General features: G+C 38.2%; 1 protein-coding gene across 1 annotated transcript; it reads left to right on the forward strand.

Moving 5' to 3' along the window:
• The first annotated feature begins 3,125 nt into the window (after positions 1-3,125).
• On the forward strand, positions 3,126-5,141 carry LOC112138233. The gene is made up of 2 exons (XM_024260804.2): positions 3,126-3,427; positions 3,576-5,141. Exons 1-2 carry the CDS (start codon positions 3,131-3,133, stop codon positions 4,917-4,919), a joined length of 1,641 nt encoding a protein of 546 aa, XP_024116572.1. The 5' UTR covers positions 3,126-3,130; the 3' UTR covers positions 4,920-5,141.
• The last annotated feature ends 8,231 nt before the right edge of the window (positions 5,142-13,372 follow it).

Genomic DNA, 13,372 nt, shown 5'->3' on the forward strand with positions numbered 1-13,372 from the left:
TAGAGAGAACTAAAGAAGATTTTCTCGACACGTGGTAATGGTGGAAAATGTCATACCCATAATCCAAATTTACATGTATTTCTCTTTACTTATTTAACTTCATTAGAGTCTAATGTGATACTAGCAGGGAACCTCATCACACATATGTACGATTCCCTGCTGCTGCCTCTACTTTGTCAGATATGGAGTCTTTTTTTTCACACGAGAGGGCAGTCTGCACCCCTTCAAGCTGTTCGGCTGACGATCTCCACACACCATTCCAAAATACTGAACATTGATGCCCTCCCCTCCAACATCATGAAGAGTTTTCTTTGTTTGAGCATGACTCAAGCACTAAGCTCAAGTCTAACGCTGGTCTGCATCATTTTCCCATGATGCCCCTTTGGTTTACCCTTGAATCTGCAGCATAAAAATCAAATGTCATTGTTTCATTATTCAAAAAGAAATGTACAAACCTGTCAATCACTGGTTAGCAGTTCCAATAAAAATAATTCCAAAATCGTATACTTTTTGTTAATCAACTTTACTTGATGGACATTCAATATTGCAGAGAAAATTCATAAAATCCACCAGCAACTTTGTTCTGTTCTTGTGCAGCTGAATTTCTTCTGTTTTTGAAACTTTTCTCAAGTTCCAGGCCTCGCAAACTTGGTCAAATCCTACCTGGCCCATTTTAATCTTTAATGGTTTCCATCATACTGGAGTCTCTTTATACAGGACTATGGTTACTACTCTCTTTCAAACAGATTCCATGTGTCCAATCCACCTACTCTTTCCACAAAAAAAAGAATGTATGCTTCATTTGAGTCTGGATTCCAGACTTGTCACAGCACAGACTCTGATTAAATACTGTCCTCTAGTAGAAGATTCTGCTTTTCTGTAGATAATCCTCCTCTTCAAGCCTCAACAGTCTCTCACTACACAACTGACTTTTATCAGTTGGTATCACCTACTTCTGGGCTGTTGCATTTTGTACAACTATTGGGTTCTCTCTTGGCACAGGTCAGGAAGCTTGCCATTCATATGAATTTAATACATGCGCTACCTGTCTGACCACAAACTTAAAACCCTCAAGCTGGTAAAGTTATGAAGACATTCTTTTATTCCCATCTCATGGTTTATTTAACCAGTTTCCTTCAGATAGCACATTTAATTAGAAGAAAAGCTTAGCTTTCTCTAGCACTTCACTTGTGCCCCAAGGCTCTTTACTGGGGCCCCTTCACTTCATCACCACCTCCCCTACTTGCCAAATGTTTCGTCTGTACAGAAGCAAGAAATGTTTTCGCTGCTTAGCTGACGACCCCCAGTTTTCAAATTCATTTGCTTTGGTAGATTTTTCTGCCCATCCCTCCCTTTTTTAGCTGATTTTTCTGATTGTAATCGCACGGTTCACCAGTGTTCTACTCTGTTGCCAGATTGTGGTAGTTTGCTTGACCATTCCAGATGTTTCCTCATGTCATATTTTCAAATCCTTGTTGTTTCAACCTCTTTTCACAGACCCTAATAAAGCATTTTCCTTTGACCATAATTAAAATGAATGACACACAGATTAACACAGATTATCCTAACAGATATGGAACAGAAACAGGATTCATTTTTGTTTATGTTTTGCCTCAACTTGCTTAAATGTTTTTATTTGTTTTTGGTTTTACCCAAAGGATGTTTCACCTGTGCATCTGTCTATATTTCTGTCTATGGTTGCTGTTATTGGAGAGCAAAATTCTTCATGCACATATTTTTCTTATGTACAGAACACTGGTGCCCTCGTGTGGATAACATTCATCATGGGTGCAATATGCCCTTTAAAAAGAAAAAAAAAGCAAGAAATTACTTTAAAAACCTTTCCAAGCTCTAAAAACATAGTTTCTTACATTGATCGACATTTTTAGGTACATGAACTCTAGAAAATACTACAATTGGGAAGTAAAGACAAGGAGCCTGCACATAGGAAATTCTGTCAATAAAGTTTTGATGGCGTAACAAAGACATTTGACTAGTCAAAGTGACGTCCAGGGTCTGAGAAACAAGAATTTAAACAGGATATATTTAAAATGTAGATCTTAGAAAATGTGGAAGCAGGAGTCAAAAATTGACTGCGATTTAAAAAGCTTTAACAAGGTTTTGAAGTAAATGGTCTCCTACAAACAACATGTACTCCCCATTGTGTAGGAAATTGGCATCAAACTTAAATTATTTACAACAATGGTACAATAAGTCCTTACTCCACGCATTAACAACACCAAAATTTTAACTGGGACCTTTGTGTGTACTGTCCTGTCATCCGTTTACAACATGAACCTGTTTAACCCGCCTTCCTGGATTTGGGATTGCTTCTGCCTGACCTGGAAGCCGTCTAAGTTTATGACCCAGTTCTGTTTGACTAGACTCTGATGTAGTTTCTCAGATTGGGGATTGGATCTTTGCCATTTGGATTGATCTTCTGTGTACAAATGGTTACTGTAATCAGTGGGGGGTGGGGGATCATGGATATTTTTTAACAAATGAAGGCAAAGAGGAGGGTCAATATTTATCTAAGGTCATAGGTGTCTGTCATCAGACAGTACTCTTGTGTATTTGCTAGTGTGTGTGTGATATATAGCGTGTACAAACAATAGAATTTCGTTTTAACCCCAGTCTATTTCCTGGTCGTGCTTCGCCCTCCACCAAAAAAGTTTAGAATTTGTTCAATTCTAACTGGCACTTTTTGTTTGATCCTTCTTCTGTAAAATGTCACTTTTTTGCATGTAATTCTTGCCCCAGTCTCAGCTGAGGACATTATACACCTGATTTCAGCATCTTTGAATACCCTCTTGACCTCTGTTGATGAAAATATGCATCAAACCACTTCAGCTCCTGATAGATGGGAAACATTGGGGGTGTGATCTCAAAGAAATACTCAAACCAATGTTGATCTTGTGGGTTTAGAAGTCTGCTGTGGCAGAAAGTAAATTAGTAACAAATTCAGACTGAAGAGTAAATAAGGATTTTATGGGCAGAGATAAAAAAAAAGTCATTGCACCATCCACAGGGACATTATGTGACCTTTCCAGTAAGCTGAAGAAAACATTCTGACCTTGATTCTCCGCTATAAAAAAGCCCATCCGTCTCCAGCACAACATAGACTCCAACCATGATCCTTTGGGCTTCCATCACCGTCTGCATCCTGTGGACCTTCCACACACAGGCTGAAGTGGTTAGCAGTTTTCAGAGCTGCCCTCAGTTTTTTTACAGAGGCAGAGAACCTGAAGGCTTTGACCAAAATGCTACGAGGATTTGCCAGAAGATGACAGCAGATGGACAGTTTTCCTTTGCCACTCTTTATTCTGCGTCCCACAGGGTCCCTGTGTTCAGCGCCTACACGTTCCATTATCACTGCGAAGTCAGCCCGGAGCAGCGCAGAAGTGGAGGCTCCTTTATTGAACCACAGGTAAGGCATACAAATGACAGATTTATTTAAAGTTTGAATTCATTTCTTAATAAAAAATAACTAAAGCTGATGTTCCTTTTGTAATAAGCCAAGAAGTGGGCTGAAATTTATGTAAAAAAGGATGACACGTTTTTTTTCCTTTCCTCAGCTCTCAGATCCCACATATCCAGTTTATATGGACGAAGAAAGAAACCACAACCTTGAATCCATTAAAGCCAGACAAGCAATTACAGAAGATTACAGCGAAAGTAGTTATGACAGAGGTCACCTGAAGCCAAGCAGCTTCCAGTGTAACAAAGGACACAGTGCCACCTCCACTCTTACCAACAGCGCCCCCATGGATCCCACCTTCAGCAGAGTCTCATGGAGACGATGGGAGCATTTAGTGAGAGTGATTTTAGAGTCACAAAGTCCATCTGGTACTGCCTACCTGGTGACGGGGACTGTGCTTGGTAACACTCAGATCCCGAAGCAGATTTCCAGCAGGCGCACTGAAGAGGACCTGAACAGGGTGACAGTCCCCTCACATGTTTGGACAGCTGTGTGCTACGTCCATCCAACTGACCCAGAAGAGTCATTCTCCTTCGGCGTCTTTGGTGAAAACAAGGCAGATGGCGGCATTTTTCTCATCTCAATGCTAGAGCTCACACAAACCCTGCGCCAGCTTCATGACAGCAAATTGTTAAAGATTTTTGCAGACGACTGCTTTTTTACGGAGCCTAAATCTGAGGAAACCATCAAAATGGTAAAACATCAGCTTAGCCAGCAGCAGAGAAACCCCATGACTTCTCCAGATGAAAAAATGTTCCTTAATTCCGTTGCTACAAGAACATCTCACCCTGCAGCTAAAGTACAGGAAACAGAGAGCAATGTGGAGCTGGTGTATAAGGATGAGTACACATGGCTTATGGGGCAGGAAGACATTAAGGCACTCACCGGACTGGCTTGCTCTCTATCTGCACCCTGCTCTGTACACGAGGAGCCACGGCGCAGAAAGAGGCAAGCATCCGAAGGAACAGTTTGCAAACTTGTTTCTGAGAAAACTAACAAATGTGTCTCACCTTGTTTCTACGACGAAAAAACTGCTGGATACTTCTGCTCCACAAGTACCTCTACCATGCCCTGCACACCGACCTACTCTGACGTGACAATACGGGGAGTAAAGTGCCGCACAGACCACACCTGTGGCAAGCACGGCTACAAATACTACTGGTGCTACACGGACGACAGCTGGGATTATTGTAGCCCTCCTCAGCCTCTAGGGTTGACTGTTAATGGTAAGCGCTGCAGCGTCCAGCGAAACTGTGCTGCGTATGGTTACGATTATTACTGGTGTCGAACTGACGATGGTTATTGGGATTTTTGCTGTCCAAAAGCTGATTGCTTCACTGCTTTGAATGGTAAGACCTGTAAGCAAAGCAGTCCATGTGCAACACACAAATATAAATATTTCTGGTGCTACACCACAGATGGCAGCTGGGATTATTGTTAGAGTAGTAATGGAGGCCTGGAAGAGACCATCTACTTACCATAACAATGTGATTGACCAGCTCCACTTGAGTGTGTTTGTAGCTCAGCTTAAAACTAAGCTCAGAAATTCAATTTTATTCTTGACCATTCAAAACTCAGAAGTTCTTACTGTCTATCTTCCAGATAAAACTTTGTGGTGTAACAGTATGAATAACTTGAATAAAGCTCCAGATTCTGTGGTTGATCTTTTGCCTCTGAGCCTTTTACCAAATTACTTTAAAACATTATACTGATATTTTGACTTGAATAAACAAACAAACGTATGCACAAGCACACCAAACCTCATCTACACACATACAGAATCTATTTGTGTCACTGATTGCTTATGGCACTCCTTTGACAGTTCAGAAACATACTTTGTACATTAAATGGTCTAAATTGTTCCTTATTGCAAATGTGAGATTGTGTGGACATGCAACCCTGCAAGGGATTGACAACAGTAACTGGGATAAACTCCAGCAGGACATAATCCTAAAAGGGATTCATTCTGAAGATGCTATACATTCTTTCACCCAACTCGTCACATATGGTACGGGCTCCCTCTTCGTCACTTTATTTAAGCAGGATAATCCCATTGAGATTTCAAACCTCTTCTACAAGGGAGTCCTGGCCAAGAGGCAGCCATGGTTGGTTAAAATACATCAAAATATTAAGACAATAAAACATTTCAAACATTGAGACCGTAAAACACTGTTACATCTAAACAATACCTAAATAAATGGAGGCATAAAAATTTGATGGATTCAAATAATAAAACGGGGATGAAGAGAAACAATTACAGACTTGTGTTTTTCTTTGAGCTTGACCTTAAAGACCTGTAATGATGGCAGTTCAATTAGTCTCCAACCTTTTTGTAAAATGCTTCAGGCCAAGGGGGCTGCATTAATAAAAGCTTTCTTCCCAAGCTCCGTGCAGGCAAACGGGACAGACAACAATAACTGGTCATTTGATTGAAGGGAATAGGAGGCAAGGTTTCTCTGTTTAAGTAATTCACAAATGTAGGGAGGAAGTAATCCAGCAAAGGCTTTGTAAATAAAAATATACCAATGGTACTGCCTCCTAGTGGAGAGAGAAGGTCATCCCACTCGTTTGTACAGTTCACAGTGGTGTGTTATTGCTTTGCAGTTGGTTATGAATCGTTGATTTATTGGAAACAGCCAGTACATCAAAAAACGTCCATATATGGTGAGTTGGGAGTGAGAATATTGGAAGATGGATGGATGGGTAAAGCGATCTATCTCCAACTTTAGAATACATTGAAGCAACAGTTACAGATACAACCGAACATTGACCATCACTTCATTTATCTGTCATTTTGACTGCTGAGCAGTTTTTGTAGTGAATTTGCACACAATTGGGCAGTTTTACTCTGTATGTATTTTGGCATCACAATTAATTACTTTATGGTTGAGTATTGAGTCCCATCAGTAATGTCACAAAATGGCACAATGCCATTGGCTTCAGAATAAATACTCCTGAGGTGAACGTCCAGGCTTTGTGGTTGTGTAGTTTCGTAAATGTAATCAAATGTTCTGGGTCACCAGTTGAGCTTCTTTAAGCTCTGTGAGGTCTTGGAAATCAGTCTTCTGAAAAAAAGAGTTAGGCCTAATCCTAATTCTTCTCCTTCCCCTCCAATTGAAGAGGCATTGGAAGGGAAAGGGGTCTCCAAAATAGTTTTTGTTTCTTTCTACTGGTAGGGCGAGAGGAGAAGCGCTTTTCTTCATGTGGGTACACTCTGAAGCACATAAGTTTACATTTAAAATTAAGTAAGACTTGTTGTGTTTGTATGAGTTTTTAAAGTTATAAAACTGTTTTGTATTTTCAGAACTACGCACTAACGTAGACGACCAGTGAATATTGATGACTTCTTCGAGTGTTGGAGCCGTCTGAATTCAAAGACATTCAACGAATTCAAAGACAGTATATTTTCTATATCTCTCCGTTTGGAGGGCTAAGTGGTAGGGGTAGGGAGAAACCCTGGGGGTGGGGGAAGAATTTGGATTCCGCCAAAGAAAACACTAATTCTTTGGATGCTTAAGACCTCATCCTGATTGGAGGATTATAGCACTGACTAAAACTTATAAACATTTCCTTCTCTACATCACACCTGCAGCAGCGCATTTCTATTTCAAATCTGTGAAATTTGCCTATTTGACAAAATTAGAGATTGAAACAAAGCATTATGTGGTGTTCTGTCGGAGAGAAAAAGGGCTGTAAATATAAAGGCGCCACCAGCCTTGGTTTTATGTCCTTCAAGACTCGGCAGTTAATCATTGGTGTCCTGACCACAGAATCTGTTAAATTCTGAGTGTCCTCAACAAATGATCAATTGAGAAACAATTATGTTTAAAAAAAATAAAGTGGGACAGTTGAAGTTTATTGAATTTCTTTCTAAACCCTTTAACTTGTCAATTAATTTAATGACAGCTGAAACATTGATGCCCACACCACACCACACGTCGTTTTCCAGTCACACCCACTCAGCATTTCTATTCTTCACGTTCCCACAGGAGCAATCACTTAGTTTCATTCTTTCAGAGAAGTTTTGCCTTCAGCCGCTTAATTTTTTGTGACTTGCGATTATTGATTAGTGCATTTCCCAGAAAAAAAAAAGAGTTGGTGCCAAGTTGTGCCATAACTAATAATCCAATAACTTTCAGATTCCAAGAATATGTCACCAATAAACAAGCTGGTGTCCTCCTGCCAAATGATTTTGCATTGTTTCATTCAAGCTTTTGCTGGTAGAAATGTTGAATGCCCTCAGGTGACAAGTATAAATGATGTTGTTTTTCATGAATAAAAAGAGCTGCACCACTTCAAAGACTTCAGTTACACTTGCTTTTGTATTCTGTAAGTTTGGATGTCTGGATTTTTCAGATCATGCAAAAAGTCTGCTTTAAATGTTCCATCTTTATCGTTTTAGCCACAAGCTCCTCACCTTGAAAAACAGATTTTTGAATTCCTTCTCCAACTGAAGCTGTGGTGCTGCTGCTTTAAAATCCACCACTGTTTGGTGGATCATCTTGGTAGCTTTTGTTAGAGGTCTCCCAAACACACTAACAGAATGTCTCTCAATGAACAGATCTGACTCATGAACTTAGACGACACTATTTTGGCTGATGTAATTCGTACGTCCTTAAGTGCAACAAACCACAAAAACTAATGGAAATTCATGTTTTATTATGTGCGATGCAAATTGCTGCATTGCCCACACATTTTTAAGTGCATCCAAAGCAAGATTTTGTTGTTGGTCGCACCTATTTTAAGGGGTAATTGTTGAAACTCTAATGGTTACCAACTACCACAACAAATATTTTAAGTGCAGATATTTTAAGCCATTATTCGCACTTGTGTATTTCAACTTTCAAAATAAGTGCGGCAAAAAAAAAGTTCAGCACTGGCTGCATGTATTTTAGAAAATTACAAGCGAATAGTTACTTTGTAATATATTTTAACCATTTTAATGCAGCACTTTGTTTCTGTATTGTCCAGTATGACATGTTTTGCATGGCATCTTTGTATATTTGTAATTTAACTCAGGGTGACAGTTATAGTGGCAGCTGATGTGTTATTCTCATATTTGTAGGAGAGGTTGTTGGTCCTCATATTGTCCTTTTCCTCTTTGTAAGGTCTCAGAAAACCTGAGGATGAACTTTCAGATTCATGAGTACTATGGGGCAACAGCTGCAGAGAAGAGGAAGTCTCAAAGGCAAATATGTAGAGTGGTTCGTCTATATCATGTCCAGTTGTGTGACCCTTTATTGATAATTACCAGCGTTTTAGGTAAAATGAAAAAGTTTTTGTCGTTAAGAGGAGCTACATTTCATCAGAAAAATGCCTTTTGCTGTTTGCTTTTGCTGTTCAAAATGTATCTTTTTGAAGAAAACCCCCTTCTGGTTATATTTATTTTTCTTCATCTTTACTTATTTATAAATAAGATTTTGTATGTAATTCAAATTTGCCAAATTTCACTGGGGTTATAACCACATGTTTGCAATAGCTTGGATGAGGCTGGGTTTAAATACCAGCCAGTGACAAGCTTTCGTCAAGGTTAATCAGGAGGCATTGGGATGTTACAAAATAAATCTGATCTGAAATCTGAAATCTGTATCTGATTGGAAATGACTAAAGGTAATGGTACAAATCACGACAGTCAATCTCACATGGCTTTAGCTTCAGGTTGTTCATGAAACTAAAAGACAAATAGATGTCCCTGAAAAAAAAAAAAAAAAAAAACAGCAGTGATGGAAACATCTGGAAAACAGTCCAAACGTTTTCACCATGAGTTGCAGCTCCACGGAGCTCAAACTATTCCAAAAATGCATCCATTTTCAGCTTCAGACTGTTCATGTAACCTAAAAAAAAAGAACACACAAACATAAATACTCTTAATATTTTTTTCGTATAAATAATTTCAGACACCTTTGTAAATATTTCAGATTTTTCTGTAAAAAATGATTGTCCGAGCTCAGCCTCGAACTCGCGATCTTCTGAACGGCAGCAAGAGACCACAAGAGGGCAGCAACCGTCTTGGTAACGGTCGTTCAGTAGCTCGCGATGTGTAGTCGCAGAGTAAAGCTTCAAATCCCATACAAAATCTGTAAAATAATTACAAATATATTGGAAAATGTTTAAAAAAAACAGTGTATCAAAGAGATCAACTATTTAAGTCTAAGGATGGAGGGGTTTTGGATGGCTGAGGACTAAGAGTCAGAGCCTCAAAGTGATGTGAAGCCTAAGTGAAAACGATTGATGTTGTTTTGTGCTTCTTTTTTCAGTTTCTAAGCTAAAAGTGAGCCATTTTGAATAGTATAACTTTGAGATAAGATATGTGGAGCTATATTTAATCAGAAAAACAATTGTTGATGTTTTCTTGATGTTTATTCTTTGGTGTTGTTTTGCTTCAGAAACATCAATTTGTGTCTCAGCTTGTAAGTTGCAGCTAATGGGTTTATTTTTACAACGTCTTTCTAAATTTTTTTAAAAAATGTTATGCATTTGTGGTATTTGACACTTGATGCTGCAGTTGTGGACATCGTGGCTTGAACTCGTGAGCCTCTGCACGTCACCAAGAGCACCAGCAGCTCATCCTTTGGTCTCCACAGCTGCTCCGCCTCTTCTTCAGCATGTGCTGTGGAAAAAGTTATACGTATACAAAAGTTATACTTAAAAAAAGGGTCCCTTTTAGCTTCAGGTTGTTCACTAAATCCGAAAAAGAAGCACACAACAAAACAAATTGTTTACATCACGTTGAGGGTCTGACTCTGCCCTCAGTCATCTAACACACTTCAATATAACATATTTAACATTAGAGTTACATTGTTTGTACCCCTAATATACTTTACTTTTATGGACTGAAATTCTTTCAGTAAATATTTTACAAATTTTGCAGTAAATTGACGCCATTTGACGCTGTCTGTTTTGTTTGTCCAGAGCGGGACTCGAACTCGCGAACTTCTGAACGGCAGCAAGAGGCCCCCCCTCCTCTCCTCTTCCCCCCACAGAGAAGAATGGAAACCTACCTCGGAGGAGCTTATTCCGAATGTTCCAATTTTTTCAACCAATCAAAACGCCGGATTTGTTCCGATTCTTTGATACCACGCCCACTGTGTAATACCATGACTGCTGTTTTCCTGCCCAGACATTTGATGCTGTAAATGTTATTTTAACAGGAAAAATAGATTGTTTATAGGATTTAACGTGTCAAAAAGATATAGATGTGTTTGTGAAAAAGTAAGCTGACTTTAATTGCGTGTTTTTAGTCAAAGACGTGTTATTAGATAATAAAACGGTCGCCTTTTGAAATTATTCATAAACCAATTTGTGTTCTATTTGGCTATTGACAAAGCAGCAGCTCATAGTAGAAGTTGTCCCAGGAAAAAGGCTATGAATCATTAATAATGCACTATAACTGTAATCCCATTCATTCGAAATCATAATAGTTTGGTTTCTTAAAACATCACATGGAAAAATATAAGATCAAAAAGATGAAAAACACAAGATTATTTTTTTGTACTTTTTTAATCTTTTAAACAAATTTTATCGACAGAAAGAAAATCAACCTGCAGTAAATGATATAGGCTACAACAGCTCAACATTACATTTTTCACGTTTTATATTTCAGATACAAAAACAACAGATTCATGCTTTTCATGTATGTAAATGCTGCAAACATCAAATTATTTTGAAATATCAAATAAATCCTGGTTAATATTCAAATAAAAAAAAACATGATAACTTTTATGTCAACCTTTAATCTAATGTGCAGCAAGCTTCCACGTGTTTGGAGAAAAAATCAAGAATCTGCTTTTCATTCTTCTGAAGAAACAAACAAACTTTTTTCTCTTCACATACAAGCGTTTAGTAAACTGGAACCGATTAAACTTGTGACTAAAAGTTTATTCAGGAGTTAAAAATATGAAAATGTTGGGTAAGCGATAGATTCACAGACATCCTGTAATAAAATAGCTTTCATATTTATTGGGTTTCTTTTGTCTTTAAAATGTCAATAAATGTATCAATTCACCTATGTATATATTTATTTAACTTTTTATTTTTTTATTAGGTTGTTTTTTTAAATAATCCTATTTAAAACTTATTTATTTTTTTTGTAATGATCATTCTTAAGAGAGAGAGGTTTATGTTTCGGACGGTCCTTGAACGTCTCAGGTCACCTGCCGGACTCTCGCAGGCGGGGAAGGTTCGGATCGGATTCGTTCTCAGTTGGACTTTAGTGCTTCTCTGTCCAACTTACCCCGAACTTCCTGAGTCCAAATGAAAGTGAGGAGAAGAATTCTGCTCAGGTGAGGAGACGAGTCGCTCAGACGAGACGGTGAAGTTCGGAGAAATTGTGAAAAAGGATTCAGTTCTGACGAAAGAAAGACGACGCCCGCCATATTTGTTGCTCGCTTTCTCGTGTTAACAAGTAATTAAGTTATTTTTACGAGTTAATAACAAGTGTTTTGTGAGATAACGGGATACAATTGTTGTTCGTACTGTTAATAACACGGTTTTATGGTATAATTGGTATAAGAATATATATTCTATGGTATAATGGTAAAATATATTTAATTTTATGTTGCGCGTGGTCTGAACTAAAATGGCGGGTTTGAAAGTAGGTTCTGAGGCGCCAGTTTCTTCCAGTTTCCTCCTTTGTAAAATCCCGACTTAATTTATTAATGATAAATAACGTATTTATTGCTAATTTTGTATTTGTCATCATTTTTATTTTTGTAAGTTCGGAGACAGAATTGACATACAAGTTTTGCTTTATTGGAAATAAATCCACACCCAAAACTCCAGTCCTCACACAGAAAAACAGATTTGTTCTATAATCAAAGTTTTTTTTTTCTTTTTCTTTTTTTTTTTTTGTTAAAGTTGGATGGCTAAAGAAGTTTGGCCCATTGTCCACCTGATAGACAGTGATGAAACATTTCTGAAATATACAGGGAAAAAAAGTACAATTTGGATCTCAGGTTTATAAAATATTCAAGAGGGTTTTAAATCTGTTTACTACAAAGTTAACCCAATTAATCAGAGCAAGTGTAAAAAATTCTAACGTCCAAAAAAGTTTATTGATAATCTTTAATACAAATTCAAAGAAAAATGCATCAACAGCATTTTAGAACCTCCTTAAAAGATTAGTTTTTTCCTCTTTCTGACAGAAAGAAAAGTCTGTCTTAAACTTTAAACTTTTTTAAAGTTCCCCTCCGATGAAAATCATGTTTTTTGAGTTTTTAATATTTATGTGTGGCATTTTTCTTATGAAAGAGAACACATGTAATAAGAAATCATTTCGTTTTTGCATTTCCGAGTATTTCACCTTTTAAATCGCTGTCACTCAAACTCTGTTTGAATTCCTGAGTATTTCTCATTTAAATTGCTGTCAAACTGTCACAGAAAGGATCTGTTTGAATTAATGATCTTCTTTACGTCACAACAGCTCTGCTGCACATGCACCAAACTTCTCATCTGACCCGGCTAGTGTGCCTAGTTCTGGTTCTGGAGAACAGAAGATGGCATCTTCCCATCGACTGCAGTCAAATGAGGCGCCGTTCACATTTTGTGGTGAAATCAGCCGTCACTGGATTTTGTGTGAGTTTCATACAATACTTATGGTAGCAAGGCTGCAAATGCTGGAAAGTCTCCGCAAGACTACACGGAGCTTCTTGATGTTACCATGGAAACGCGGCCGCAGTTATAAAGGATTGTAAATGATTAAAAGTTTGTTCCATGAAGTTCTTTACTTCCTCGTATGAGCTGACGTCCAGCTCAAAACGATACGAAACCAATATTGTTTGACATTTTTATGTAGCAGCGGTGAAGATTTGTGCTAGCGAGATACAGAGCCATGATAATCAGACGGGGGGGTACTGGGGTAGAGCTGCTGAGCTCAGCACCTAAAGCCATGGCCCT

The sequence above is a fragment of the Oryzias melastigma genome, linkage group LG13 (genome assembly GCF_002922805.2).
Source record: "Oryzias melastigma strain HK-1 linkage group LG13, ASM292280v2, whole genome shotgun sequence".
Classification (NCBI taxonomy): domain Eukaryota; kingdom Metazoa; phylum Chordata; class Actinopteri; order Beloniformes; family Adrianichthyidae; genus Oryzias; species Oryzias melastigma.